General features: G+C 40.4%; 1 protein-coding gene across 7 annotated transcripts in view; it reads right to left on the bottom strand.

Moving 5' to 3' along the window:
- Window positions 1-26,055, bottom strand: part of adam22 (ADAM metallopeptidase domain 22) — a 364,949-nt gene that overhangs the window by 17,866 nt on the left and 321,028 nt on the right. For 3 of the 7 annotated variants that reach the window (XM_043690347.1, XM_043690348.1, XM_043690349.1), the window contains exons 25-29: window positions 19,279-19,369; window positions 16,987-17,004; window positions 16,111-16,221; window positions 14,471-14,571; window positions 7,299-7,365 (exon numbers count right to left, since the gene is read on the bottom strand). In XM_043690347.1, the coding sequence (XP_043546282.1) occupies window positions 7,299-7,365; window positions 14,471-14,571; window positions 16,111-16,221; window positions 16,987-17,004; window positions 19,279-19,369 (388 nt within the window). The remainder of the gene's footprint in view (window positions 1-7,298; window positions 7,366-14,470; window positions 14,572-16,110; window positions 16,222-16,986; window positions 17,005-19,278; window positions 19,370-26,055) is intronic. The other 4 variants (XM_043690350.1, XM_043690352.1, XM_043690351.1 and 1 more) reach the window with 2 other exon arrangements.

Here is a 26,055-nt window from a genome sequence, read left to right as displayed (position 1 = left end):
CATGGCAGAGAATTCCTAGAGGCCTGGCACTCCAACCACAATGCTATAAACAAGCACATAGATCTAGATGCCATCTATCAACCCCTCAGAAAACGAACAGGAAATGACATCACCACAAACCCCAGGAACCCCATCCAGGAGAAAGATATAAATAGAAAGCAGGAGACAACAGCTTCGCTTCACTTGGAGGTCGCAACTGATGATGTTACCTAGCCAGGTAATGAAACGTCTGGATATCAAACCTACAGCTCAGCGAGCAAACCTATACCCTAAGCCATTTTCTTAATTCTGTGTTGCAAACTCCACCTTCCTAGCTACTGAGGTTAAATAAGATCGTTTACAACCTTGATGCTATACCTACCCATTAAGATGAGTTACTTACCATTTATCTGGACCATCACAAAAACTACTTCATTTCAATACCACAACATTACCTCATTTTTATTTATGCCAAGGTTTCCTTCACTGTTATATTCTTCATTAACTTGAAGTCATCCAAATCACTGCTGCTCCTGTCTTTACTTTCACCAAGCACCATTGACCATTAAGGCCAGTTCTCACTGGTGTATATTAACTCTATTAAGTTCTGTAGAAGTCAGACTAAACTCAAAATATCAACTCCGCTTCTCTCTCCACTGATACTACTCCACCTGCCAAGATATTTCAGCAATTTCTATGTTCGTTTCCAGCACCCACAGTTGACAACTTATATTAGAATGTTAGCCCTCTGTTGAACAATACCTTGATTTTAAAATGTTCATATTTGTTTTTATATTTCTCCATAATCTTGGCCTTCCTTTCTCTATAATTGCCTCCACCTTCACAATACTTTGTCATCTGGATAGGATGGACTGCACCTCAGGGTTCTGAAGGAGATGACTGAGGAGATTGTGGAGGCATTGATGGTGATCTTTCAGGAATCACTGAATCAGAGAGGGTCCCAGAGGATTGGAAAATGGCTCATGTAACACCCCTGTTTAAGAAGGGAGGGAGACCATGGTAGAGGATATTATAGATCGGTTAGCCTGACCATAGGGATCGATAAGATTTTAGAGTCCATTAGTTAGGATGAGACTGTACAGTAGATTTTGTAGAATCCCTACAGTGTGGCAGTATCAGTGGAGAGAGAAGCAGAGTGTGGAATCAGGCCATTCGGCCCAACGACTCCACCCCCACCCCCTACCCTGTTACACTGCATTTCCCATGCCTAATGCATCTAGCCTGCACACTACTGGTAATTTAGCACAGCCAATTTACCTAACCTGCACGGCTTTGTACTGTGGGAGGAAACGGGAACACACCCACGCATACGCTAGGAGAATATGCAAACTTCACACAGACAATCACCCGAAATCTGGGATCGAACCCAGGTCCCTGGCACTATGAGGCTGCAGTGCTAATCACTGAGCCACCATGCCTATACCTTTGCTCCTATATCTTCCGGTCTATGACCTTTGTATCTGCATTCTTTTAATTCTTGAATCTTGAGAGCCTTCAATTTTAATTGTTCCAGCATTGAGGTGTATGCTTTCAGCTACCAAGACCATAAGCTCGAGAATTTTTATTTTAAACATTGCTGACTCTCCACCCCTCTTCTCTCATTTAAAACACTCCTTAAAAACTGCATCATTGATCAATGTTTTGATCATCTGCCCTTGTATCCTCGTATGAGGCTCATTTCAAATTTTGCTGAATAATGTCTGTGAAGCAAGTTGGCATGTCGTATAATATTAGAAGTACTGTATAAGTAACAGTGGTTGTTATTGGTTTAACATACTGACTAATTTACAAAATTATTAGTTGCTACTATTTACCAAGATTATTTCTTGGATTGTCAATACAGATATGATTGATATGTCGCATTACCCATTTTACAATGTATGAAACTAGTGTGCAAAACTCCATGTTGCCAACTATTGTCCGAGTGCAAAATACAAGACAAAAACAAATATTTATGGTAATGTAATTACTTTAGTGAAATAATAATGAAATGCTGCTCATAAGTAACCGTGAGTTCTGGTGTCACAAATGGTCTTTCAAACCAAAATACTGGTCCAGATGTTGGATTGCACATGCTATGGTGTGAGATCTAGGTAAAACGTTTGTTGCAAGTGGAAATAGACTTGCAGAAGGATGACATCAAACTGGCTTACTGGTTTTAGACTAATGGGAAGCCTTGACGGAGGCTTAGAGAGACAATAAGGAGGAGGGCAAACATGGGCCATTTAGTTCCACATTCAGGCAGGTAAAATAACTTTTAATGTAAATTTGGTTCTGTTTATAAATGTTGGTTTGACTATTGGATACACAAAAAACTGGTATAGGACACTTGGCACAAACTGATGATTAGTCTGGAACCATGAGCATATAAAGTTTTCATACAGCTGTCACTCCTGGTTTGCAACAGCAAAAGATCAAATGCAATTTTCTGGCAGGGTATCCTAACCAGTGCAATTCCAAAAAACCAGCACTCAAATTTTGCTGTGCTTTGGAAATAACTACTAAATACAGAATCAAATACATTGCATTATAGAACATCAACCTCATTTGCAGTCTGTTAGAGATTTCAACATCAAGCATACTTGGCTCATGCTGAAAAAACAGTTCAGATGAAAGCTATTGTAATGTACGTATCATTTTACCATTACTTGAATTGCAAAAGTACATCAAAAGTAAGCAGTATTACAAAACATACTATAATAAACGTTAACTGAGATTAAAGCTTCTTACTCCGAAGCAGTGCTTTAAGACAATAATACCCATAGCTGAAAAACAATTCCTTTCAAATATTTGGCAGTCCAATAAGATTGTGGAACTGTTAATTTTCAACTCTGAAAGGATTATTTAGCTAATTAATGAAAATCTGAAGCATCGAACAGTTTGATTAAAGTTTAATAACATAATTATTAACATAATTATTAATTGAGAATGCATCTCCAGTGACAGTGTTCTCCACACATCATGGACCAAGTCCCAGTGAGACCTCATGGTCTGATGAATCTATCCAGCAAATATAAATTACCTATTGGTCATTGATTTACACAACAAATAAATGAAATTAAACACATTCACACGTTAATGAAAACCTTTCACATTATAAAACAGATCAAAACTTTATCCAGTACATCTGTTCTCAAAGAATTTTGTACGTTACTTGCGTATGTGCAGATTTTAAAGTTACTCCCAAAGTGGGGTTTGGAAGTAAAACAGTACTGAGAGAGGAAAAGAGCAGTCCTGAGCTACAGCCTGGTCCTATCCTTCAGGTGGGTGCTTGTTTGAGCCTGAAGTGTCAATGCTAGTTGCTGGAGTGCCTGCAATATCAGCCTGTGCCTCCAGAGTGCTCTGCTCGTGTATTGAAGAGGTGCCATGATAGTTGGGAAACAAGGGCAGGGGTTGTCAAATGTTGGATGTCAATGTCAGTGGATGAGGGTTGCATCCAGCTAGTGCCCATGAATTGTGCCTTCCGATACAGTTTTGATGTACAGAACAAAGGAATAAGGAATCACTCAGCCCTATGGCTCTTCAAACTTGTTCTGCCATTTGATAAGATCACGGCTGATTTTAACCTCAGATGTACATTCCTGTATATCCTTGAAAGTCTTTCAACTCTGAAAGTACTTTTGCAATCAAGAATTGCGTTATCTCTACCTTAAAAACTTTTAAAGATTCTGCATCCACTGCCTTCTCAGGAAGGGAACTCCAAAGACTCACAACCCTCTGAGAGAAAGATTGTTTATTCAATTCTCTTTTAAATAGGCCTCCCCTTACTTTTAAGCTGTGATTTCTAATTCTAGATTCAAACACAAGTGGAGGTCCTTCAGAGCAAGTAGCCAGCTCTGAAATTGCTAAATACCTGCTCTGATTTTCATGGCATGTTTTCTTTTGCTGCATTGGGTAAGATAGGAAGCTGAATATTATTGAGGCAAATTGAGCCTTTCATAACTTGAGCATTTATCAAGTAATAATCCCTCTTAATTGGAAATTTGTCTCTGCCTAGAGAAAATCTCACCTCACCACTTGCCAGAAGTATCGCTCCTGACGTCAGGATGGGCCTCGCTGGGACTTTTGACTATCTCTGCCACAAAGCTTGCCATAGCTTGCAGTGTCCAGATCCCTGTAAGATTCTATCCAATGTCTCTGAACTTCTGGGAAACAGCTCATTCCAAGTTCATGTTTCATACTGGAGCAATTCTCCATATACCTCTCATTCAAATTGAGTCTGACTGGCAGAGATGATAACACTCTTTTCTGACCTTGAGCCTGTGATAATACTGCTCCTAGGTTCAGGAAACTGGTGTTAGTTTCCAATATGAAAGGGAAATGGAAGTCTGGGTATCCATGGATAAGTGATGAGATAAGCTTCTATTTGAGGGCTCAAAGGGGGCCTTCACATGCTGGGAATCCAATTCTTTATGAAGTCTTGAAGTATCATGACTTATACATTTGCTCTCTTCAACATTTTCAGCATTCTCTGATTTGTTCAGCAAGTTATGAAACTGGATGGGCAACTGTGCATGGCCTTACATAAACTTCCTATAAGAACCAGCTAGCCCTAAGAATCCACGTAGTTTCTCTGTGCTACATATGTACCATGTGGATTTTCTCATAGTCAGGTGAAATGTCTTCCTTGGTAACAAAGTATGCAAGATATCATATCTTTGTGTGGAAACGTTTGCACTTCTCTGTCTGACTTTCAAGTTAAACAAAGCCAAACGGATGAAGATGGTGTCTAATCTTTAAGAGTCTCCTCAACTGTCGAGGTGAAGATGAGTTTATTGCCCAAATACATAAAATGTCAGACCTCAGCATGACAGGCATTCTCAACTTCCTTAATTCTAGTGGAGTGTCAATCAGGTTAAGAACTACCAGAAACTTAGGCCATGAAAAATGTGATTAAGGTCAGATAGGGGCAGCTTGACCCAGCCATGAAAAGGGATGACCCTATCTCCTTAAATGGAAGAAACATCAATCAAATCACACCCCTCAATAAGGTGGTCATGGAAAAAAACTTTTGTGTCAATCAGATGTGATGCTTCTATATTGCAAAATATCGCTTTAGGGGAAGTCCCAATGCTTTATATTAGCCTGAGCTTCTTCCTGAAGGTATGTTCCCCACTTCTAGCCATTTTGAAGTGCCTAGCCTGGTCACAATCCAACACAGCTTTGAAGCAACTCTTGAGTGGGATCAGCTATGAGGCAAACCATGGAGAAAGGACAACAAGGACTAAAACTGCTTTTACTGGACAGTGCCTCCTACCCAGTACAAGGTCCACATGCTCTCCCGTGTTCACAGTCACCTCCCTTCCTTCACCCTAGGAGTCTAATAGTTTCCCATCATCTGGACACCATAGAAGGATTACTAAAGCCTCCTCAACTCTCTCCAGATATTTCCATCCTTCAGTCCTTCAGTTAGGCAGTCCTTCAGCTGCCCATCCTTTACCAATTTGAAGGAGGGATCAAGAGGACGACGCAGTCAAACAACTTTGCCACCTCGAGGGAAGTGGAGACTGGTTCTTCAACATTGGATTACTTGTAATTATAAGATCAAGCTGTGTTAGGCTACTTCTACCCTCTTGTGGACTGCTGGGGACTTCTTTGAATATCAGTACCTTTTCCCAGTATTTCTTGTAGAGTCATAGAGATGTACAGCACAGAAACCCTTCAGTCCAACTCATCCATGCTGACCAGATATCCCAAACTAATCTAGTCCCATTTGCCAGCACTTGCCCCATATTCCTCTAAACGCTTCCTATTAAAATACCCATTCAGATGCCTTTTAAATATTGCAATCTCAACCACTTCCTCTGGCAGCTCATTCCATACACGCACCACCCTCTGTGTGAAAAGGTTGCCCCTTAGGTCTCTTTTATATCTTTCCCCTCTCACCCTAAACCTATGCCCTCTAGTTCTGGACTCCCCCATCCAGGGAAAAGACTTTGTCTATTTACCTTATCCATGCCCTTCATGATTTTATAAAGCTCTATAAAGTTACCCCTCAGCCTCTGACGCCCCAGGGAAAACAGCCCCAGCCTATTCAGCCTTCCCTATTGCTCAAATCCTCCAACCCTGGCAACATCTTTGTAAATCTTTTCTGAATCTTTTCAAGTTTCACAACACTCTTCCGATAGGAAGGATACTAGAATTGCATGCAATATTCCAACAGTGGCCTAACCAATGTCCTGTACAGCCGCAACATGCCCTCCCAACTCCTGTACTCAATGCTCTGACCAATAAAGGAAAGCATACCAAACACCTTCTTCACTATCTTATCTACCTACGACTCTACTTTCAAGGAGCTATAAACCTGTACTCCAAGGTCTCTTTGTTCAGCAATTTTCCCTAGGACCTTGCCATTAAATGATGAAAAGTAGTGGACCCAGTACCGATCCTTGTGGCACTCCACTGGTCAGAAGCCTCCAGTCTGAAAAACAACCCTCCACCACCACCCTGTCTTCTACCTTCGAGTCAGTTCTGTATCCAAATGGCTAGTTCTCCCTGTATTCCATGAGCTCAAACCTTGCTAACCAGTCTCCCATGGGGAACCTTATTGAATGCCTTACTGAAGTTCATGTAGATCACGTCGAGATTTCCTGCCTAAATGTTCCACTGCAAACACCACCTACCCCTTTAAGACCTCCGGCCAATCTCCTGTTTTTTTTTCATTATTGCACATTATTTTTATACAAACCATCATCCAATGCCCTCTTGAATCATCAATTGAACTTGCCTTTACCACACTTCCAGGTAATGCATTCCATACCCAGTAGTTTCTAATATCACCTTTATTTCTTTTAGAAATCACTTTAGACCTATGCCCTCTCATTCTTTTCGCATTTATAAGTGGTAACAGTTTCTCTCAACCTACTCTATCCAGCCTGCTTGTACACATGGTTACACAAACCACACACACAACAGATACTATTTACTTTTATCAAGTTTAAGATTTGGACATGATATGTGGAGAAGATTGAAAGCAGAACTTCTTTTTTTGCTATAAAGTTCTGGGCTGTGTACAGTGAACATTCAGCGAGACATGTAACAAGACTGGTCCAATTAATTCTAAGAAATATTTTTTCTTAACCAAACTACAAAATCTGCATTGGTATGAAAGCTATGTATACAACCCAAAAGGTAATCATTCTGAACCTTCAAACAGACAGTTTAAATTATTTCACCCAGTTATAATTCAATAAGAAAAAATGAAGAAGGCAAATAGCTAAGAGGTCAATGAATGAAATTCCACTTGTTGAGAGATTATACAGTAGTCACATAACCAATTAAAAAAGTCCTGTACTCACTCTGTGGAATTAGAACGTGGTCTAAACTTTCTTCCTTTATTTTTCTTTCGATTGGCTCCTAAATTCCCTGAAGAAAATAAATCAGGAAAAGTCAGAGATGTTTCTCTAAATATAGCTAAAAATCACATGACACTAGATTATAGTCCAACAGGTTTATCTGAAAGTACAAGCTTTCGGAGCGCTGTTGCTTCACCAGGTAGCTAGCCTTTTGGGATCTTTTCTGCTTTCTTGCATTTCTGCAGAAACTTGATGTCTGTGTCGATATGTGCGATCTTCTTGGTGTCGATGGTAACCATGATGTTCCAAAAGCTTGACTTCCAAATAAACCTGCTGGACTATGACCTGGTGTTGTGTGATTTTTAACTTGGTCCACTCAAGTCCAACACCGGCATCTCCACATCATCTCTGAATATGTGAAGACAGAAAAATCAGTACTCACAAGTGTAAATCTCTTTATACAGTTAAATATAGGAGAAAATAAATTGGAAACAAAGAAATGGCTCATAATTTGGTTCTGTCTTCACAAAAGATGACACAAATAACTTCCAAGAAATATTAGGGTATAGGAAGGGGGAGGAATGAAAGAAAATTATTTGTATAAAAATGCTAGAGAAATTAATGGGATTAAAGGCTGACAAATCATCCGGGTCTGATAATATACATCCCAAAGTACTCAATACCAGATGTATTGAACAAAGGAACATAGAAACGGAATAGATCACTCAGCCCTTCGAACCTGTTGTGCCATACAGTGAGATCATGGCTGATTTGTGGCTTAACCCCATATGGGCGGCCCATATCCTTAATATCTTTATTTATTAATGTACCTTCCTCAGGGGAGGCAATGACCTAATGGTATGATCGCTATATTAGTAGACGCCCAGGTAATGGTTAAGGCACATGGGTTCAAATTCCACCATGGCAGATGGTGGCATTTGGATTTGAAATTAAGAGTTGAAATTAAGATTTGAAATTAAAATAATGATTGAGACACCATTGTTGATTGTCAGGAAAGCCCATCTGGTTCACTAATATACTTTGTCGTATAATCTGTCATATCTGCTCTAGCTTACATGTGAATCCAGATTCAAAACTATATAGTTGACTCTTACATGCCTCTGGGTAATTAGGGATGGGTTGGCTTAGCCAGTGATGCCCACGTCCAATGAATAAAAAAATAGAATTAACAACTCTTCCTGAATCCACTGCTGTTTGTAGAATAAAGTTCCAAACATTTACCACCCTCTATTTGTAGAAGTGGTCATTTTCCAAAATGGAGTTTGGAGCTGTTACTACAGGTTGGACGGTGGCAAATGTAACTCTGCTATTTATAGAAGGAAAAAAGGATGGAGAGAAAACAGAGAATTATAGACCAGTCAGCCTAACATCAGTAGTGGGGAAAATATTAGACAACGTTAAACATGATTACAAACCACTTGGTAAAACATTAATGGGATTAGAAAAATCAGCATGATTGGGAACTAAGCCACTGGAATTTTTTGAGGATGTTGTGGTGCATTTGGATTTCAGGAAAGCTTTTAATAAGGTTTTGTATAAGAGACGAGTGGGCAATATTAAAGGACATGGGATTTTGGGTAATGTATTGGCTTGGTTTGAGAATTGATTGACAGACCAGAAAGACAGTGGGAATAAATGGGTCTTTTTCTGCATGGCAGGTGGTGTGCTGTGCCGCAAAGGTTAGCATTTGGGTCCTAGCTGTTCACAATATAGAAAAATGACTTGGATGAGGGTATCATGTGCAAGATTTTCAAGTTTGGTGATGACACTAAATTAGGTGGAACAATGTGTTGTGTGGAGGATACAAGGAGGCTTCAGGGTGATGTGGACAATTTAAATTTGCAAATACGTGGCACATCCAGTACAATGTCGATAAGTATAAAGTTATACATTTTGGTATTAAATCAGAAAGATAGCATTACTTAAATGGTGATTAGCTGAACAGCTCACTTCTGCTCCAACTTCTTACAGTTATGGTCTTTCGGTAATTAAAGGACAATTGGGGGGCATAGACCAAGAGGGAGAAAGAGAACAACGAGGTTGGGCAACACTAGAACTGAAAACAGGAACCTCGTACAACCAAGTGAAGAGGGAAGTACTAGACCATGAGATTGGAAGAATGAGCAGAGCCCTTTGGCAGATCTACACTGTGGTTCCTATAGTCCTGCATCAGTCAGTAATCTGCCTCAATGCTGAAAATGAATCACTTAACTAAGGTAATTGCTCCATTAGTTAGTAATGGCTCTCCTCAAACAACTGCACCAGCTCTCCTATCCTTGGATATTAAATCAGATAACTAAAACATGTGGGATTATCTAACAAAAAGTTTTAAAGGGTAGCTCAAGAAGTAAATGCCTTTACTCTATCTCATCCGCTTTAACTCAGTTACTCTGAACGATACTAAAATATTTTCTTTTGTAGCACCCGCTAAACTTGCTAATTTCCCTAATATTTGAGAACACCATCATTAGTGTGCAGTCATACATTAAGCAGTTTTGGTTCAGTAGTAGTACTCTCTGTGATTTACAACCCGACAGTGTATAAAACTATCCCTGAGGTTTGAGCAGATGATTGAGATTGATGTTTCAGGGCATGGAGAGATGCTGCTGCCATGAATTTCAGATGAGACACTGAAGTAAGGTACTGACTGCTTGGTGGATTTAAGAAGTCACATGACACGATTTTGAAGAAAACTGGAAATGTTTCCCTTGTTTCCTGGCTCATTTGTACTTGGCTGTAAAATGTTTTGGGATCTCCTGAAGACCTGAAAAGTACTTCATAAATACAAGCTCTTTCATAATAGTATTAGCATCAGTAAAGGGCTGAAGTTACCATGAAGGACTGTCCTTCTCAACCTCTCCCTTGCCTGAGGTATGGTGGCAATCAGGTTAAACCACTACTAGTCATCTCTCTCCAGTGAGAGAGCTGTCCTATGGTCCTTTGGGAGCATGGTGAATTTATCTCTGGTATCTATAATGAAATATTTGAATGACATGGATGTAGATGTGATAAAAACAAGACAAACTGAAATACTTACTTGTGAGTTTAAACTGCATTATTTTTTCAATCCTTGTTAGTCCTATATATAATCTAGATATATTGCAATTGTGGCAATAATATTTGAGGTTGATAATGTAACACTCTGCAATAAGTACAGCTAATTCCATGCAGGTATATACTACACAGATTGCAAATTAGAAAGTGTTGCATGGGAAGAGATCAGGTGCAATTGTCTCCAAATACATATCAGCACCACCCATAGTCATTGATGCACTTAATGTAAGGTCACTAAGGAAGTGTACAGTCATAGCTTGTTGGTCTAACAATGGATATTGTGTATTTGTGTAAGTATAGTAGGATGTCACTTTAAGAGTCTGATCATGTGACATAATGATGATATCTGCTATTTTTGGTGAGAAACCTATTAGTCAAACCTTGCTGCCTGTAGAATAAATAGCTCCTTAATAAAGCTCCTGCTGTTTAATACTACAACCTGCTGGTCCTTCTTGAAATGAAACAGTTATAAACAGGACGGTCTTCACTTGAACCAGAGGGGTACTAACATCCTGGGTGGGAAATTTGCTGCTGCTATTCGGGTGGGTTTGAACTAGTTCAGCAGGGCAATGGGCACCTGTGGTGTAGTTCCAGTACACAGGAGGATGAGAGTAGGGAGGACAGGGACAGGATTTCACAGTCACAGGAGTGTGCTGGCAGACAGCAAACTGGTTTGAAGTGTGTCTACTTCACTGCCAGGAGTATCCGGAATAAGGTAGGTGAGCTTGCAGCATGGATAAATACCTGGGACTTTGATGTTGGGGTCATTTTGGAGAAATGGATAGGGAAGACCATAAGACATAGGAGCGGAAGGCCATTCGGCCCATCGAGTCCACTCCGCCATTCAATCATGGCTGATGGGCATTTCAACTCCACTTACCCGCATTCTCCCCGTAGCCCTTAATTCCTTGTGACATCAAGAATTTATCAATTTCTGCCTTGAAGACATTTAGCGTCCCAGCCTCCACTGCACTCTGTGGCAATGAATTCCACAGGCCCACCACTCTCTGACTGAAGAAATGTCTCCGCATTTCTGTTCTGAATTTACCCCCTCTAATTCTAAGGCTGTGTCCACAGGTCCTAGTCTCCTTGCCTAACGGAAACAATTTCCTATCATCCACCCTAGGATCAGGAATGGACATTGCAGGTTCCAGGGTTTAAAAGAGGGGGAGGTGTGGCTTTGTTAGTCAAGGACAGTATAATGGTGGCTGAAAGAACTTTTGATGAGGACTCGTCCACTGAGGTGGTATTGGCTTAGGTTAGAAACAGGAGAGAAGAGGTCACACTGCTGGGAGTTTTTTTATAGGTCTCTGCAAAGTTCTAGGGATGTGGAGGATAGGATTGGCAAATCGATTCTGGGTAGGAATAAAAGGAACAGGGTGGTCATTATGGGGGCTTTAACTTCCTCAACATTGACTGGAAAAGCAGTAAGAGGCCATTTGGCCCTTTGAGCCTGTTCCACCATTCATCACGATCATGACTGATCATCCAATTCCTCAGCCTAATCCTGCTTTTTCCACATAATCATTGATCCCATTTGCTCCAAATGCTACATGTAGCTGCCTCTTGAATACATTCAATGTTTTGACATCAACTGCTTCCTGCGGTAATGAATTCCACAGGCTCACCATTCTTTGGGTACAGAAATGCCTCCTCATCTCCATCCTAAATGGTCTACCCGAAATACTCAGACTGTTACTCCTGGTTCTGGACACACCCACTGTAGGAAACATCCTCCCTGCATCTAACCTATCTAGTCCTGTTAGAATGTTATAAGTCTCTATGAGATTTCACCCCCCCCCCCCCCCGCCCCACAATTCATCTGAACTCCAGCAAAAACAATCCTAACCTCGTCAATCTCTCCTGATACGACAATCCCGCCATTCCCGGAATCAGCCTGGTAAACCTTTTGCTGCATACCCTCGAGAGCAAGAGCATCCTTCCTCCGAAAACAAGACCAAAACTGCACACAATATTTTAGGTGGGACCTCACCAAGGCCCTATATAACTGCAACAACACAGCCCTGCTCCTGTACTCAAAGTCTCTCACAATGAAGGCCAACAAACCATTTGTCTTCTTTACCGCCTGTTGCACCGGCATGCTTACTGTCAGTGACTGGTACACAAGGATATCCAGCCACCACTGCACACTTCCCTCCCCCAATTTACAGCCATTCAGGTAGTAATCTGCTCTCTTGCTTTTGATTCCAAAGTGAATAACTTCGCACTTATCCAAATTATACTGCATCTGCCATTGATTTGCCCACTCACCCAACCAGGCACCTGGACGACAGATGCTGGAAATCAGAGTCTAGATTAGAGTGGTGCTGGAAAAGCATAGCAGGTCAGGCAGCATCCGAGGAGCAGGAAAATCGATGTTTCATGCAAAAGCCCTTCATCAGTCACCCAACCTGTCCAGATCATGCTGAAGGACCTCTGCATCCTCATCACAGTTCATCCTCCCACCCTACTTGGTATCATCTGCAAACGTTGAGATGTTACATTTTGTTCCCTCATCCAAATCATTAATACAGATTGCGAATAGCTGGGGTCCCAGCACCAATCCCTGTGGCACCCCACTAGGTACTGCCTGCCAATTTGAAAAGGATCCATTAATTCCTACTTATTGTTTCCTCCCTGCCAATCAGTTTCCTATTCATCTCAATACACCTCCCCCAATCCCATGTGCTTTAATCTTGCACAACAATCTCTTATGTGGGAGTTTGTGAAACACTTTCTGGAAGTCCAAATATACCACATCGACTGGCTGCCCCTTGTCAACTCTACTAGTTGCATCTTCATAGAATTCCAATAGATTTGTCAAGCATGACTTCCCCTTCATAAATCCATGCTGACTCTGTCTGATTCTGCCACTGTTTTCTAAGTGCTCCGCTATAAAGTCCTTGATAATGGATTGGAGAATTTTCCCCACTACTGATGTTAGGGTTACTGGTCTATAATTCTCTGGTTTCTCTCTACCTCCCTGTTTGAATATAGGAGTAATATTAGCTATCCTCCAATCTGCAGGGACTCTTCTAGTCTTTAGAATCCTGGAAGATGACCACCAATGCATCCACTATTTCTAGAGCCACTTCCTTAAGTACTCTGGGATGTAGATAACCAGGCCTTGGGGATTTGTGGTAAAAGTAAAATCCCATTAATCCCTAAACGTTTCTTTATAAATCCTCAAAACTCTCTTTTACATTTCCCAAAGTATACTTGTACAGTATAGTACCCACTCCAGAGAAAAATCTTTTCTAACTCCTTGTCAGGCTTATGTTAACTGTGACTTCAACAGTAATAATATCTGATAGAATGGCAACATACAAGGACTCCACCACAATGTTCAATCCTGCTTTGGCACACACCCAACAATATTCAACAACTATCACCTGCTATTGCGGCTTTGTTCACCTGCCTCACCAGCAATATAACCTCTCTCTCTTGATAATGTTCACTGTCACTCAGCTCATCGACCACTCCACTGTCTTCTGGAGACTGCTCACTCCCTTCTGCACAAGCCGTCTTTCCTGATTTTGGAATCCTTAGTTCCTTTTGGGATGATGCTGTAAGAGTCAATGTTGCTGGGGAATGCAGGGGTGTTATCTGTGGGGCAGGCAAAGGGTGAGCACTGTCACGGAGTATAGGGAACTGAGGGAGGGTAAGCATTTTCATGATCCACAGAGTGGTTAGAATTGTTGGGAAGGAAAAGCTTTGTTGGGGTAAGTGAGGATGAATTTTGTTAGAGGGTGGTGAGTATTGTCAGGCGGTGAGTGATGAAGGACAAGGTGAACACTGTCACTATCAGGGATTCTTGCGATATTGGATTTGACAAATTTAAGTCAATGATATGAAGATAGATATTTAGCAGTTTGGCTTCCAACCTTGACAATGAAGGAGCATGGCATCATCAGAATTATACCCATCACTTGGCCCCGATTCGGTTTTTTGCTACATGGTACATGGAGAGTTTAAACCGCAGTCAGTAGCAGGCGCATCTTCTCTGACATTGGCTAGAAAATCCAGGTCATGTTCTTCAATATATTGTAGGTATATAAATATATAAGGTATATATATACACATAGATAAATAACACTAACCCTGCCAGGAGTTACTGCGTGGTCGACCATTTTCACAGACATCTGGAATATGTTTTTCATCTGGAATCCGTTCACTCCATGAATGAGACAGTCCATTTGATCTGAAATATTAAATGGATATGTGAAGTGATCCTCTATTTATATCTTACAAAGTCCAATTGTCCTCTGGCTTCTCCAGCGTAGAGTACTAAGGTACCAAAATAGAGATGTTGCTGCATCTAAATGTTTATTACCATGAAAATTTAAATCAGAAAACTTGCATAGGTTAGCTGAAAGGAGCAGCCTTTGGTGAGAGACGTTTTGTGTGCTTACCTTGGTGCATGCAGATCATTACACTGTAGCTGATTCTCAAGCAAGGAAAGAGGCCTTGATAGCGCATGTGCAAAGTCATGGAGTGCTATGCTCATTCACAATTTCCCCTTGTGTGCTCTGCATTATTGTCAGCAAGTGCTCATTCTTTATACATGCAACAGGGCCACATTGGCCTACATTCATGGCCATTTCAGGGTCTGTACAAAGGTAGAATAAATGTACAGCAGCACTCCTGAGGTAATTGCACATGTCACTCATTTTCCACGAATCACTAAATTGTTTTGAGTGAATGATATCCCTCCAGAATTGGAATAACAGCAGATCGATCAGTACAGACTTTCAAGGCATGTGGTGAGGGCCTACATTGTGAGTCCAGACATGCTCATCAATACGCAGGCCGATTTGGCAATGACTGGTACACTTATGCATGGTGTGTAAGGGGTAACAAAATGCGAAGTGCTGACCCATGATGGTGGAACACAGAACGCTGTTTAGTGAATCCGGGCTATGTGTTTTGTAGAGACAATGACAGGGCATGCTGAGAGTGAGGCCAAAAGAGAAATCTGATAAAACAAAACCTTTATTTTAAAAAAGAAACAACCTAATCGTGGCCACTGTGAATACTTACTGTTTGTCTGCTCTTTATTTCATTTCACATGAGTTGTCTTCTTTCTAGTATTCTACTCCCATTTCTCTTTGGCCTCCTAATACAGTCTGAACAATCCAGTAGTTAGGACTCTTTAACCCGTACACAACATTGTCAGAAACTTATATGCTGCAAGTTTCTTTTCATTTAACCCCATGGCTCAAAAACTCAGTCTTAAAAAAAATTCAAGAGACTTGGAAGATCTTGTTATTATCTTCTGTCATTTGGCAGGAGGGAAGTGAAGCTTAGAAAAGAAGGAAGACCTGATTAAACTCCCGGAATCAATCTCTGTGCAAACTGAAACAGTGTAGTTGAGGCAAAACACTACAAATGCCACTCCTAAACTTGGGACTCACCTCAGCACAGCTATCTATCATGCCGCTATTTCTAAACAGCAAAGATGTTTGGCAAGAAACAAAAAAAAACCCTGGCCATTTCAACTTGCTGTTCACCTTCCTTCAAGCCAAATTCAGGTTTTCTGGTGCCTGCATTAAAGTGGATATAGTTCAGAATTGGGCACAAGACCAGCTTTTGCATTAGCACCCCACACACACAGGGGGAAATTGGCTTAAAATGGTTGAAAGCTCAAGCTCCATATATGTTTGCTTTATTCTATTTGCTATGTCATTAACTCAATCTGCTTGTTGCTTGTAAAAGAATAGGTTGAAAAAGAAATGCAGACCTTTTCTTAGAACTAGATGCTGAATAGTTTGAGCTGACTCCAGGAGGTATGTCACTATAGAAAGAGTCAGCTTCCCCAGGCTTTTTGACATAGTCTCCTTGTGGCATTTGCCTACAAACAGTGAGAAGGGGAAAGAAGAGCCATCAAACCCGGAACAAGTACATCTAGAACCACCATACCTCATAACATTCTATCAAAGAATTGCGTTCAAAATTCAAATTTGGTTGATGTTATGCTGCATGGTATCACAAGCAACATATTCAAAAGCAGGCTATGTGGAAGATGAAAGCTGTAAAGATAAAGTTGTAAATGAATTAGTTGGACAAGCTTAAAAGTGAAGCAGTCAATGGGTGTATTCCCTCATGATCTATCTGATGACAGGTAGCCCAGTAGCTCTAGAGGAATGTCAGATTCCCAACCCAGTGGGTTGCAAGCTTGCATTCCAATCTTAACTATCATTCAGACTTGTCTGTTGTAATTTCGACTACATTTTGTCAGCCTTGCCCATTCTGATTGGTGAAGCACTCAGAGAATAGGGCACCGATTATGGTGGCAGGTTACTGGCATGTCTGTTTGTGGTACACAGAAGAACTATTCTCACAGCTGACCCCAGAGTGACACTGAAAGCCACCCATGAGAAGCCTGTGCGCCAAATTCTCTGCTCTCCCAGTTGGAACCAGAGTGTGGCAGGGAAAGAAAAAGTGAAAGATGAAGAAAAGGAGGAGGACAAGGCAGCAGTACAATGGGGTAAAGCAAAGATGCATTGGGAAGATAACCCCGATGATCAGTTATAAACTGTTAATGAACGATTTTAGTCACTTCTAAAAAGCAACATGTTAAAGCACACAGTATCACTCTAAAATTAAACAAACATACCTTCTTTCTCGGTAGTTTCTTTCAAACATGAAGCAGAGGGAGCAAACAAATAAAAAAAACTTAATGCATGTTCATGACAAAAAAATTAGCTCATAAACTCGATTGCTAATAATTGTTATGATGAACTGTCATAATGAATCATTTGATTTCAAACACTATTTTGGATTAATCAATCTTGCATTCCTGTACATTCCACTAAATGATTGCTGAAGTTTTGCAATAGATTGCAATTAGCAATTTCATGTCTCTATTTAAAAACTGAAGGCAATGGATATTCTTCAGAAGCATGATTCTGAATTTGGCTTTAAGGAATTTTGGAAATGAATGACCATCTTGGTTGGATTATCAATGGAAAAGTCAACATCAATGAACCATATTTGCTGATATGTGGAGCCGAAACAATGTGATCCTATCCAGAAACTGGACTGCTCCAGGAAGGTGAAAACTTGTCATTTTAATTATTTACTTCAATCTCATGTTGATATCTCTGTCCTTGCCCAGCTGTACTGTTTCAGTAAAGCTCAATGTATGTTTCAGCAACAAACTTATGATTAGCACTTTCCAGCATTTTGGATTCAACACAAGTTGAACAATGTTTTGTTATAAATGTAGCTGTCCTCTAATTTTATTTTTTTCTCCTTTGCTTTTTCTATTTTTTACTTTAGTACAACAGCTCATCTGCCACAGCCAAAACTTTGATTAATTGTTTGACTTGCCCCGTCACCATTCCCTTCGACCCAATCAGGTTGGTCGAAAACTCCACAGGGTGCGATCTCCTCTCACTGATGGTCAGCATTATCAGTCATTTGTGGGATATGAACATTGCTGGCTGCATTAGCATTTATTTCCCCATCCCTTATTGCCCTTGAAAGGTGGTAGCGAGCTGCCTTCATGAACTGCTACAGTCCATTTGCTGTAGGTACAGTGAAAGTATTATTAGGGACTGAGAGTGAAGAAACAGCGATATACTTCAAAGGCTGCGGAGCATGGCTGAAAGGGGAGCTTGCAGGGGTATTCTCATGCATCTGCTGACTTTGAGCTTCTGGATCGTACATGTGATAAGTAGAATTTGGGTTGGTGCTGTTGAAAGAGCTTTGTTGCAGCACATCTTGTGTGTAGTGCACACTTTTGCCACAGTGTGTTGGTGGTGAAGGAGTAAATGTGTAAGTTACAAGGTAGGTTGAGGGTTAAACAAGCTGCTTTGTTCTAGACAGTGTCAAAACGTTTGAATGTTGTTGAAGTCATTCTCATCCAGGCACATGCACGATATCCCATCAAAATCCTGATTTATAAACGTTGGAAGATTTTGAGGAGATAGCAGGTGAGTTATTCACCTCAGAATATTCAGTATTTATATGGCTCATTCAGTTTCTGGTCAATAGATGGGCTTTTCCCCATTGACAGGATTTCAGCAATTGTAACACTGTCGAATGTTGACATGAGATGATTAGATTCTCTCTTGTTGAAGACAGCCAGTTATATGGTGTAAAAGTTACTTGTTATATACCAGCTGGGTAATTGTCCAGGTCCTGCTGCATATTTGCATGGATAGTTTTATTAAGGAGTTACAAGTGGAACTGAACATTGTGCAATATCAGTGAACATCCTGACTTCTGACTTCATGGAAGGAAGGTTATTGATGAAGGAGCTAAAAATGCTTTGTTGTAGAAGGTAATGTCCTATCTCCAACAACCACAATTCTCTTCCTTTGTACCACATAAAACAGTCGATCACAATTCCCTATTACTTCAGTTTTGCCTCATTGCCTGATGGCACATTCGATCAAATGTCGCTTTGTTGCCAAGGGCAGCCACTTGCATTTCCCCTTTGATTTCAGTGTTTCTCTGTCCATGTTTGGCCCATGGCAGGTTCCTTTATCCAACTTGTTGAAATCACTGCCGGTGGATTCCTTGATGTAGCAACAGATTTAACCTACCATTGGAAATGGAGATGTCCGTGGCAGAGGCAGTCAGATCTTTTTGCCTAAGTCAATGATGAGTGTCGTTGCTTCACCACTGGATGCAATATCCAGCTTCTATTGTCCAGCTGGTGGGTGAACCTCCCTCCCAGTAGCATGAACTCAAAAAAATGCATCGGAAATGTTACATAATTACTGTTTCTTGTGGCACTGAAGGTAACAAAATTAATAATGTTAGTAAGTGCAACATAATTTTAAAAATCCTGAAAGCATAAATTCCAGTGCATTTGTAGCTGTTTTACACGCAATATATTTTGGAAATGAGCTCAAGGAGATCAGACAGCAACTTGAGTTGGTCATGTTTTGAGACTTACTTGTAAAACAATGCTGCAACAGCCAACACGAGAATTGCCATCAAAATGGTTCCTGCAATGGCACCAATAATGATATTGGTTCGAATTGATCCTATGATAACAGAAAGGAAACACACCCAATTAATCTGAGAAATCAGCAAGTAACTTGGTTCAATTTAACCTGTTCATTATCCATATTTTTTCATTTCATGTCAAAGTTTTTCACATTGTCACTCTATCCTAAGTAGATTGGAAACAGACATTTTTGATCCAGCTATTAGAGGGTACATAAGTTCGACCTCTGCTGATCTTCTGACACAATTACAGTAACTGATCAAGGAACTTTGCTATGAATTAAAGGGGGCTTCTATGTGTTAGAAGTCTATTAGATAATAAATGTTATTTATATATAGTATTTCTGCTGTTGGTTCTGTTCGCCAAGCTGGAAGTTTTTGTTGCAAACGTTTCGTCCCCTGTCTAGGTGACATCCTCAGTGCTTGGGAGCCTCCTGTGAAGCGCTTCTGTGGTGTTTCCTCCGGCATTTATAGTGGCCTGTCCCTGCCGCTTCCGGTTGTCAGTTTCAGCTGTCTGCTGTAGTGGCCGGTATATTGGGTCCAGGTCGATGTGTTTGTTGATGGAGTTTGTGGATGAGTGCCATGCTTCTAGGAATTCCCTGACTGTTCTTTGTTTCGCTTGCCCTATAATGGTAGTGTTGTCCCAGTATAGTATTTCTTCTTTAATATTTAACACTACAAAATATAATCAAATGTGCCAAGCAATTCTTAACTTTCTCCATTTCATTATACAAAACAACTGTATTAGTAATACTTTGAAAATGACTAAGAATCACACAAAATATTGATATTCAGAGTCAGAATGGTCAATTCAAAATTTCTTAAAATCTCAGACTTGCATGAGCTGTTTTCATTTGTGTGTCACACTTAGGTAGAGATCTTAGAGAATGCACATGAACTATGTAACACCTACACAGAAGTCCTACGTTGTTCAATTTCTTTCCAATATGCATTTTCTGGTAAATTAATAAGAAACGACAAAGGCCAATTTAAACAAGCACAAAGGATTTGCAAATTTCAAGTCCTTGAAGATCACAGCAATTCAGATTATAAGGACTAAAAATTCCGAAAAGGTTGTTTTATCATAATTACATCAAATTCTTTAAAATGTACAAAACCACAAGAAGAAAAAATAAAGAAACAACTAAAAACAAAAGTTGTGAAATCTTTTAAAACTAAGACTTTTTGACAGAAATTGTGCACTATAAGGATCGGTTTGAGATTGTCGCTGTGAGTAGAATTATCTCCAATAATACAAAACAAACAAGTACTGTACCAAGGCCACTCAGTACAGCGCATACTCCACCACACTGTATGAACTCAATATTATTACAATTGCACATCTCTGCCTTGTGGCTCTCCAATTACAATGTTTAAAATAATGGACAGAACCTTACTGGGGCCTGAACAACATGAATTATGATGAATAGAATAGAATAGTGTTACAGGTCCTGAGAGATCGAACTCAATGGCGGGAGCAACTTGCTGCATTTAAGATCCAGACAGTGATATGAGACTCTTGAGGAGGAATGGTGAGATGCTCATTAAACAATATTGTTGCTTGTTAGCAGCCTCATTAACACCAAAGCTTGCTAACATGCAGCTTCCTATCCTACCATTCAGTGCGAGGAACCTAGATGTTGACAATTCCCAATGTGAAAGTCAGCCCAGGTAGACTGCCACTCCAGCTTGCCACTTGATCCTCTAAGATACCATCTTGGGACACCTGGTAACATCTCAAGGCACATTCCACGGTCACCTGGCAGCATCTCAGAATACTCATGGCACCCCTTTAATCCACTCACAGGATTCTTACAGATTGACATGCTGCTGCAAGGTCACTCTGCACACAAGGACAGGCAGTCAACTCACAGTCTAGGAGAAAGTGAGGACTGCAGATGCTGGAAATCGGAGTCAAAAGGTGTGGCACTGGAAAAGCATAACTGGTCAGGCAGCATCCAAGAAGCGGGAGAATAGACATTTCAAGCAAAAGCTCTTCATCAGCTTATGCTCAAAATGTCTACTCCCCTGCTCCTTGGATGCTGCCTGATTGGCTGTGCTTTTCAGTGCCACACCTTTTTGACCTACCTCAAGCTGCATCAAAAGGCTGCTAGTTCGCTGTCTTAGTATTTAATTACTTAGTGCCTACCTGGACGCTCACAGCATCACTACCTTGCCTTGAATTGACGTGCCATGACTTTTACGCATTGATGCTTCAGCCAGAGCCTAAAGGTTCACAATACTGCCAAACTGATTTGCTGTTTAGCATACATGCAGAGCCAAGACAGCTTGTCATGCTTGTCAGAAGTGATTAATTCAAGGAGTGAAAATCTTATTAGATGGTATAGTACTATGTCAATCTCACACTTCCAGCATGTGGCAGTGCTGCATGAGTATCACACTACCTTGATATCGCAAGCAAATGGCAATGTGTGAAAGGATGTGGTGGGTAATCCTCTACCAAGTCAAGGAGAGCTGCTGACAGTCAGAAAGTCTTGGTATTGTCAGTCAAGGACAGAGTTCACACACGGTACAGGAGCCTGGCCACAGTCAGGCATCCACTTGGCGTGGTTACATTCAGCAAATACATCCGACTGCATTTAAATTTGAAACTATTAATTTAAATTATTGCATTTTTAAAATTCAAATTAAGAATGGTGAAAGAATGAGCCCCACACATATGATAATTATTTTTCAGTGCGAGATAAATTGCTTGACAGCAATTAAAATTCATATCATAAAAGTTTGCTTAAAATGGACAAGACTTAACTTTATGTGGTGAGTTTAGTTCATACTTACTGTGTAAATGCAGCAACTGTACAATAATCAATGCATTTCAATGGTGTAGCCTGTCAGGGAGATGTCATTAACATGGCCGACAACTTTTGGATATCCTAATTGCGTAATTGCATATTTGTCCTTGCCTGAATTTGTTGCTAGGTTTGACATTTGCAATGGTGAACATCATCTGCCTCACCATTTCTTGTCAGTAAATTATGGTCCAATGTGCCGTATTTCCAAAGATACTAACAAAATGAACCAGTTTGTAAATCCACTCAATTAACATATGTAAAGCAATTGCATTTCACAATATTAGCTAGATGTAGCATGTGTAAATGTGTAAGTTCTAATACAAATAAGAAGGGGATACAATGTGCAATATATTCTCACTCAAAATGCAGGAGATAGTGCTTAATTAAAATCTCTTTGTCTTTCTGGTTTATAACTGTTGTCATTGCGAAACAGTTTTTTAATGAATCACCTTCCCTTAGGCAAAATGTAATTACATTCTGATCATGTCTGCTCTTCCAATTAGCAAAGTTATTATGTTAATAAAACCATTTCTTATCTGTCTAGACCAGCTAAGGCCACTGTTATTTTACTATAATCATTTCTATAATCTGTTAAACAAATGAAAATTAACTGCTGGGTTTTTTTTGCCTTCCCGGCAGCAACTGCATCTGACCAAAATCATTTCATTGCTTGAATAATACTTCCTATTATTTTTTGTTTTTACAGCTTAGTTGCTAACTTTAATATTTTAAAAACTAACAATTTGATCAATTTTTATCAGCTCTACTTAGAATTTAATGATGAATTGGAAAAGAACCTCCCACCCGTGACCACTGTATTCAATCATTGTGCCCCAAAGCAAACTGCATCCCTGCTCTGAGCTCAAAAACATCTCTAGTTTTGGCTAGTCATTCCCTCATCATTCTTTTGGTGCACAGTTCCAAACATGGCCCTGTTAAACTCAGTGTCCTCAATCTTATATTCTTTGGGTTCAGTTGGCTAACCCAATTAGCTGGGCAGCTCAGTGCATGATGTGGAGTCATACCAATCAGTTCCTGTAGTGACTGAGGTTACCATGAAGGTTCTGCCTTCTCAACATCATTCTTTCTTGAGGCACTACTACCATTTGTCCTCTCTATAATGAGAGAACAACCCTATTGTCCTTTGGGATTATGGCAACTTTACCTTTAAGAGGTATGGAGTCATGCTGGTCTCTCTCTATCTGACAGCTTCAGTCAAACTATTCATTTTAAAGATCAAGCTGAGAATTCTTTCTCCAACAGATAAATGGTGTGGACATTAGAATTGTAAGTATGTAGCTCTGAGAGATACAATCCACAATCTTTTGTTTCTGAGTGAACCTGGTTTTTAGCCACACAAAAGCCAACACTATAAACCTTGCTACAGTGTGTATACTGTCATCCTAGTAAACTCAAACAAGTTAGCACAGCTCCAAAATCTGACAACACAAAGGAACAAATCATAATTTGTGAACTGCTGTGTATAAATGGCTATGTTCATTGATAAATGGAATATGAATTTTGATTTAATTAGTATTTGAGGATCACAATCCATTATTCAGTTTATTTTTCTGTGCAAAAAGAAAACCAATGATATCTGAGAGATGGGACTTACATGTATTTGGAAAGGCATGGACTGATTAGGGATAGTCAGCATGGCTTTGTATATGGGAAATAATGTCTCAAAACTTGAAAATGTGACCAAGAAGATAGATGAAGGCAGAATGGCAGACATTGTCTACATGGACTTTAGCAAAGCCTTCGACAAGGTTTTCACATTGTAAACTGGTTAATATGGTTAGATCACACGGGTTCCAGGGAGAGTTAATCAACTGGATATAAAATTGTCTTGGCAGTAGGAGACAGATGGTGATGTTAGAAGGTTGTTGTTCAAACTGAAGACCTGTGACCAGTGATAAGCTGTAAGGATCGGTGCTGGGTCCACTGTTGTTTGTCATTTATATAAACAATTTGGATGAGAATATAGGAGTCATGGTTAGTCAGTTTGCAGATTACCAAAATTCATGGTACTGTGGATAGTTAAGAAGGTTGTTAAAGAGTGCAAAGAGATCTTGATCAACTGGGCTAGTGGCCCTAGGACTGGCAGATGAAGTTTAATTTAGATAAATGCAAAGTGTTGCATTTTGGTGAGACAAACCAGGACAGGACATACACAGTTAATGTTGGGGCCATGGGGTGTGTTTGTGAATAGAGAGACCCAAGGGTGCAGGTGCACAATTCCTTGAAAGTGGCAACACAGGCAGTCAGGGTGATGAAGAAGGCATTTAGCATGCTTGCTTTCATCAGTAGAAGCACTGATTAAAGGAGTTAGGTCATTATGTTACAGCTGTATAAGACATTGATAAGGCCACATTTGGGGTACTGTGTACAATTCTGGTCGCCTTGCTATAGGAAGAATATTATTCACCTGGAAATGGTTCAAAACCATTTACAAGGATGTTAACAAGACTGGAAGGTTTGAGTTAAAAGGCAAGGATGGACAGGCTGCAATGTTTTTCCCTGGAGGTTCAGAGGCTGAGGGGTGACCTTATAAAGGTTTCAAATAATGAAGGGCATAGGTAAAGTGAAAATTCAAGGTTTCTTTCCCAGTGTAGGGGTGTCCAAAACTAAAGGGCATAGGTTTAAGGTGGGGGGAGGGGGAAGATTTGAAAAGGACCTGAGGGACAACTTTTTCACACAGAGGGTAGTGCTTATATAGAACGCATTGACAGAGGAGGCGGTGCAGGCAAGTGCACTTACAATATTTAAAAGGCATTCGGACAGGTACGTGAAGAGGAAAGGTTTAGAAGGATACACGCCAAGCCCAGGCAAATGGGACTAATTCAGTTTAGGAAACCTGGCCAGCATGAACAATTTGGGCCATAGGGCCTGTTTCCGTGTCGCATGACTTTATGTCACCCATGACATTATGAAAGGAAATAAACTTGTAATACAAAAACATGTTACGCAAAAGATTCCAGTGGGATAAGAAGAAAGTAAACATCAGCTATAGGCACGTCACTATTATCTCCTTTGGCAAATATAGTCTGTAGGAGAAAGTGAGGTCTGCAGATGCTGGAGATCAAAGTTGAACTCCTTTGGCAAATATAGTCTGTATAACACTAAAGAAATTAGGATGGTTAAACTTCTTTGATTATATAGCTTGGGCTATATAATGGACAGAGCTGAAAATGTGTTGCTGGAAAAGCGCAGCAGGTCAGGCAGCATCCAAGGAACAGGAGAATAGACGTTTCGGGCATAAGCCCTTCCTGAAGACCTGCTGCGCTTTTCCAGCAACATATTTTCAGCTCTGATCTCCAGCATCTGCAGTCCTCACTTTCTCCTCCTATATAATGGACAGCTTTTCTTTAGACTAATATGCTTAAACATATCTAAGATGTTGAGACGTAACATATCGAGATAATCTAATATCCAATGCGCCCACAGTTTATCTAGCCTTAGCTGCATTCCATCTAAAGATCCTCTCTAAGTCAGCACTATTCTGTCCCCAGTGCCCACTGGACATCCACACTGTGCCACTATTTAGGAGGGGAACATCACACATGGGCAAGCACTTGCACAATTTCAAACATGAGCTTTTATATACAGCCAGCAAGTACAAACAAAATGAACAGATGCTGCAGTTCACCTCCATAATGTAAACCAAATGCTGGCATCTTAAATGATGACTATTTTATATTCCATGATGATCTGCTGCACCCAGCTCTCATCTACTGGAACCGGATGTCAATCAGGTCCTGTCTGGTTTGTAGAGTGCAATGCAGCTGAGCCCTGTCACGGACATGCAGAGTTTCTCCTCTCTACATTCCTCGTCCTCCTCCTCCTGGAAGACTGCTTGCCTTTCCTGTTTCCTCACGCATCTATCACATCACCTCACTGCCTGCTCCAAC

Source organism: Chiloscyllium plagiosum, chromosome 5 (assembly GCF_004010195.1).
Source record: "Chiloscyllium plagiosum isolate BGI_BamShark_2017 chromosome 5, ASM401019v2, whole genome shotgun sequence".
Taxonomy (NCBI): Eukaryota; Metazoa; Chordata; class Chondrichthyes; order Orectolobiformes; family Hemiscylliidae; genus Chiloscyllium; species Chiloscyllium plagiosum.
The sequence above is the reverse complement of the archived record's forward strand: the minus strand, read 5'-3'. Positions and strand labels throughout refer to the sequence as shown.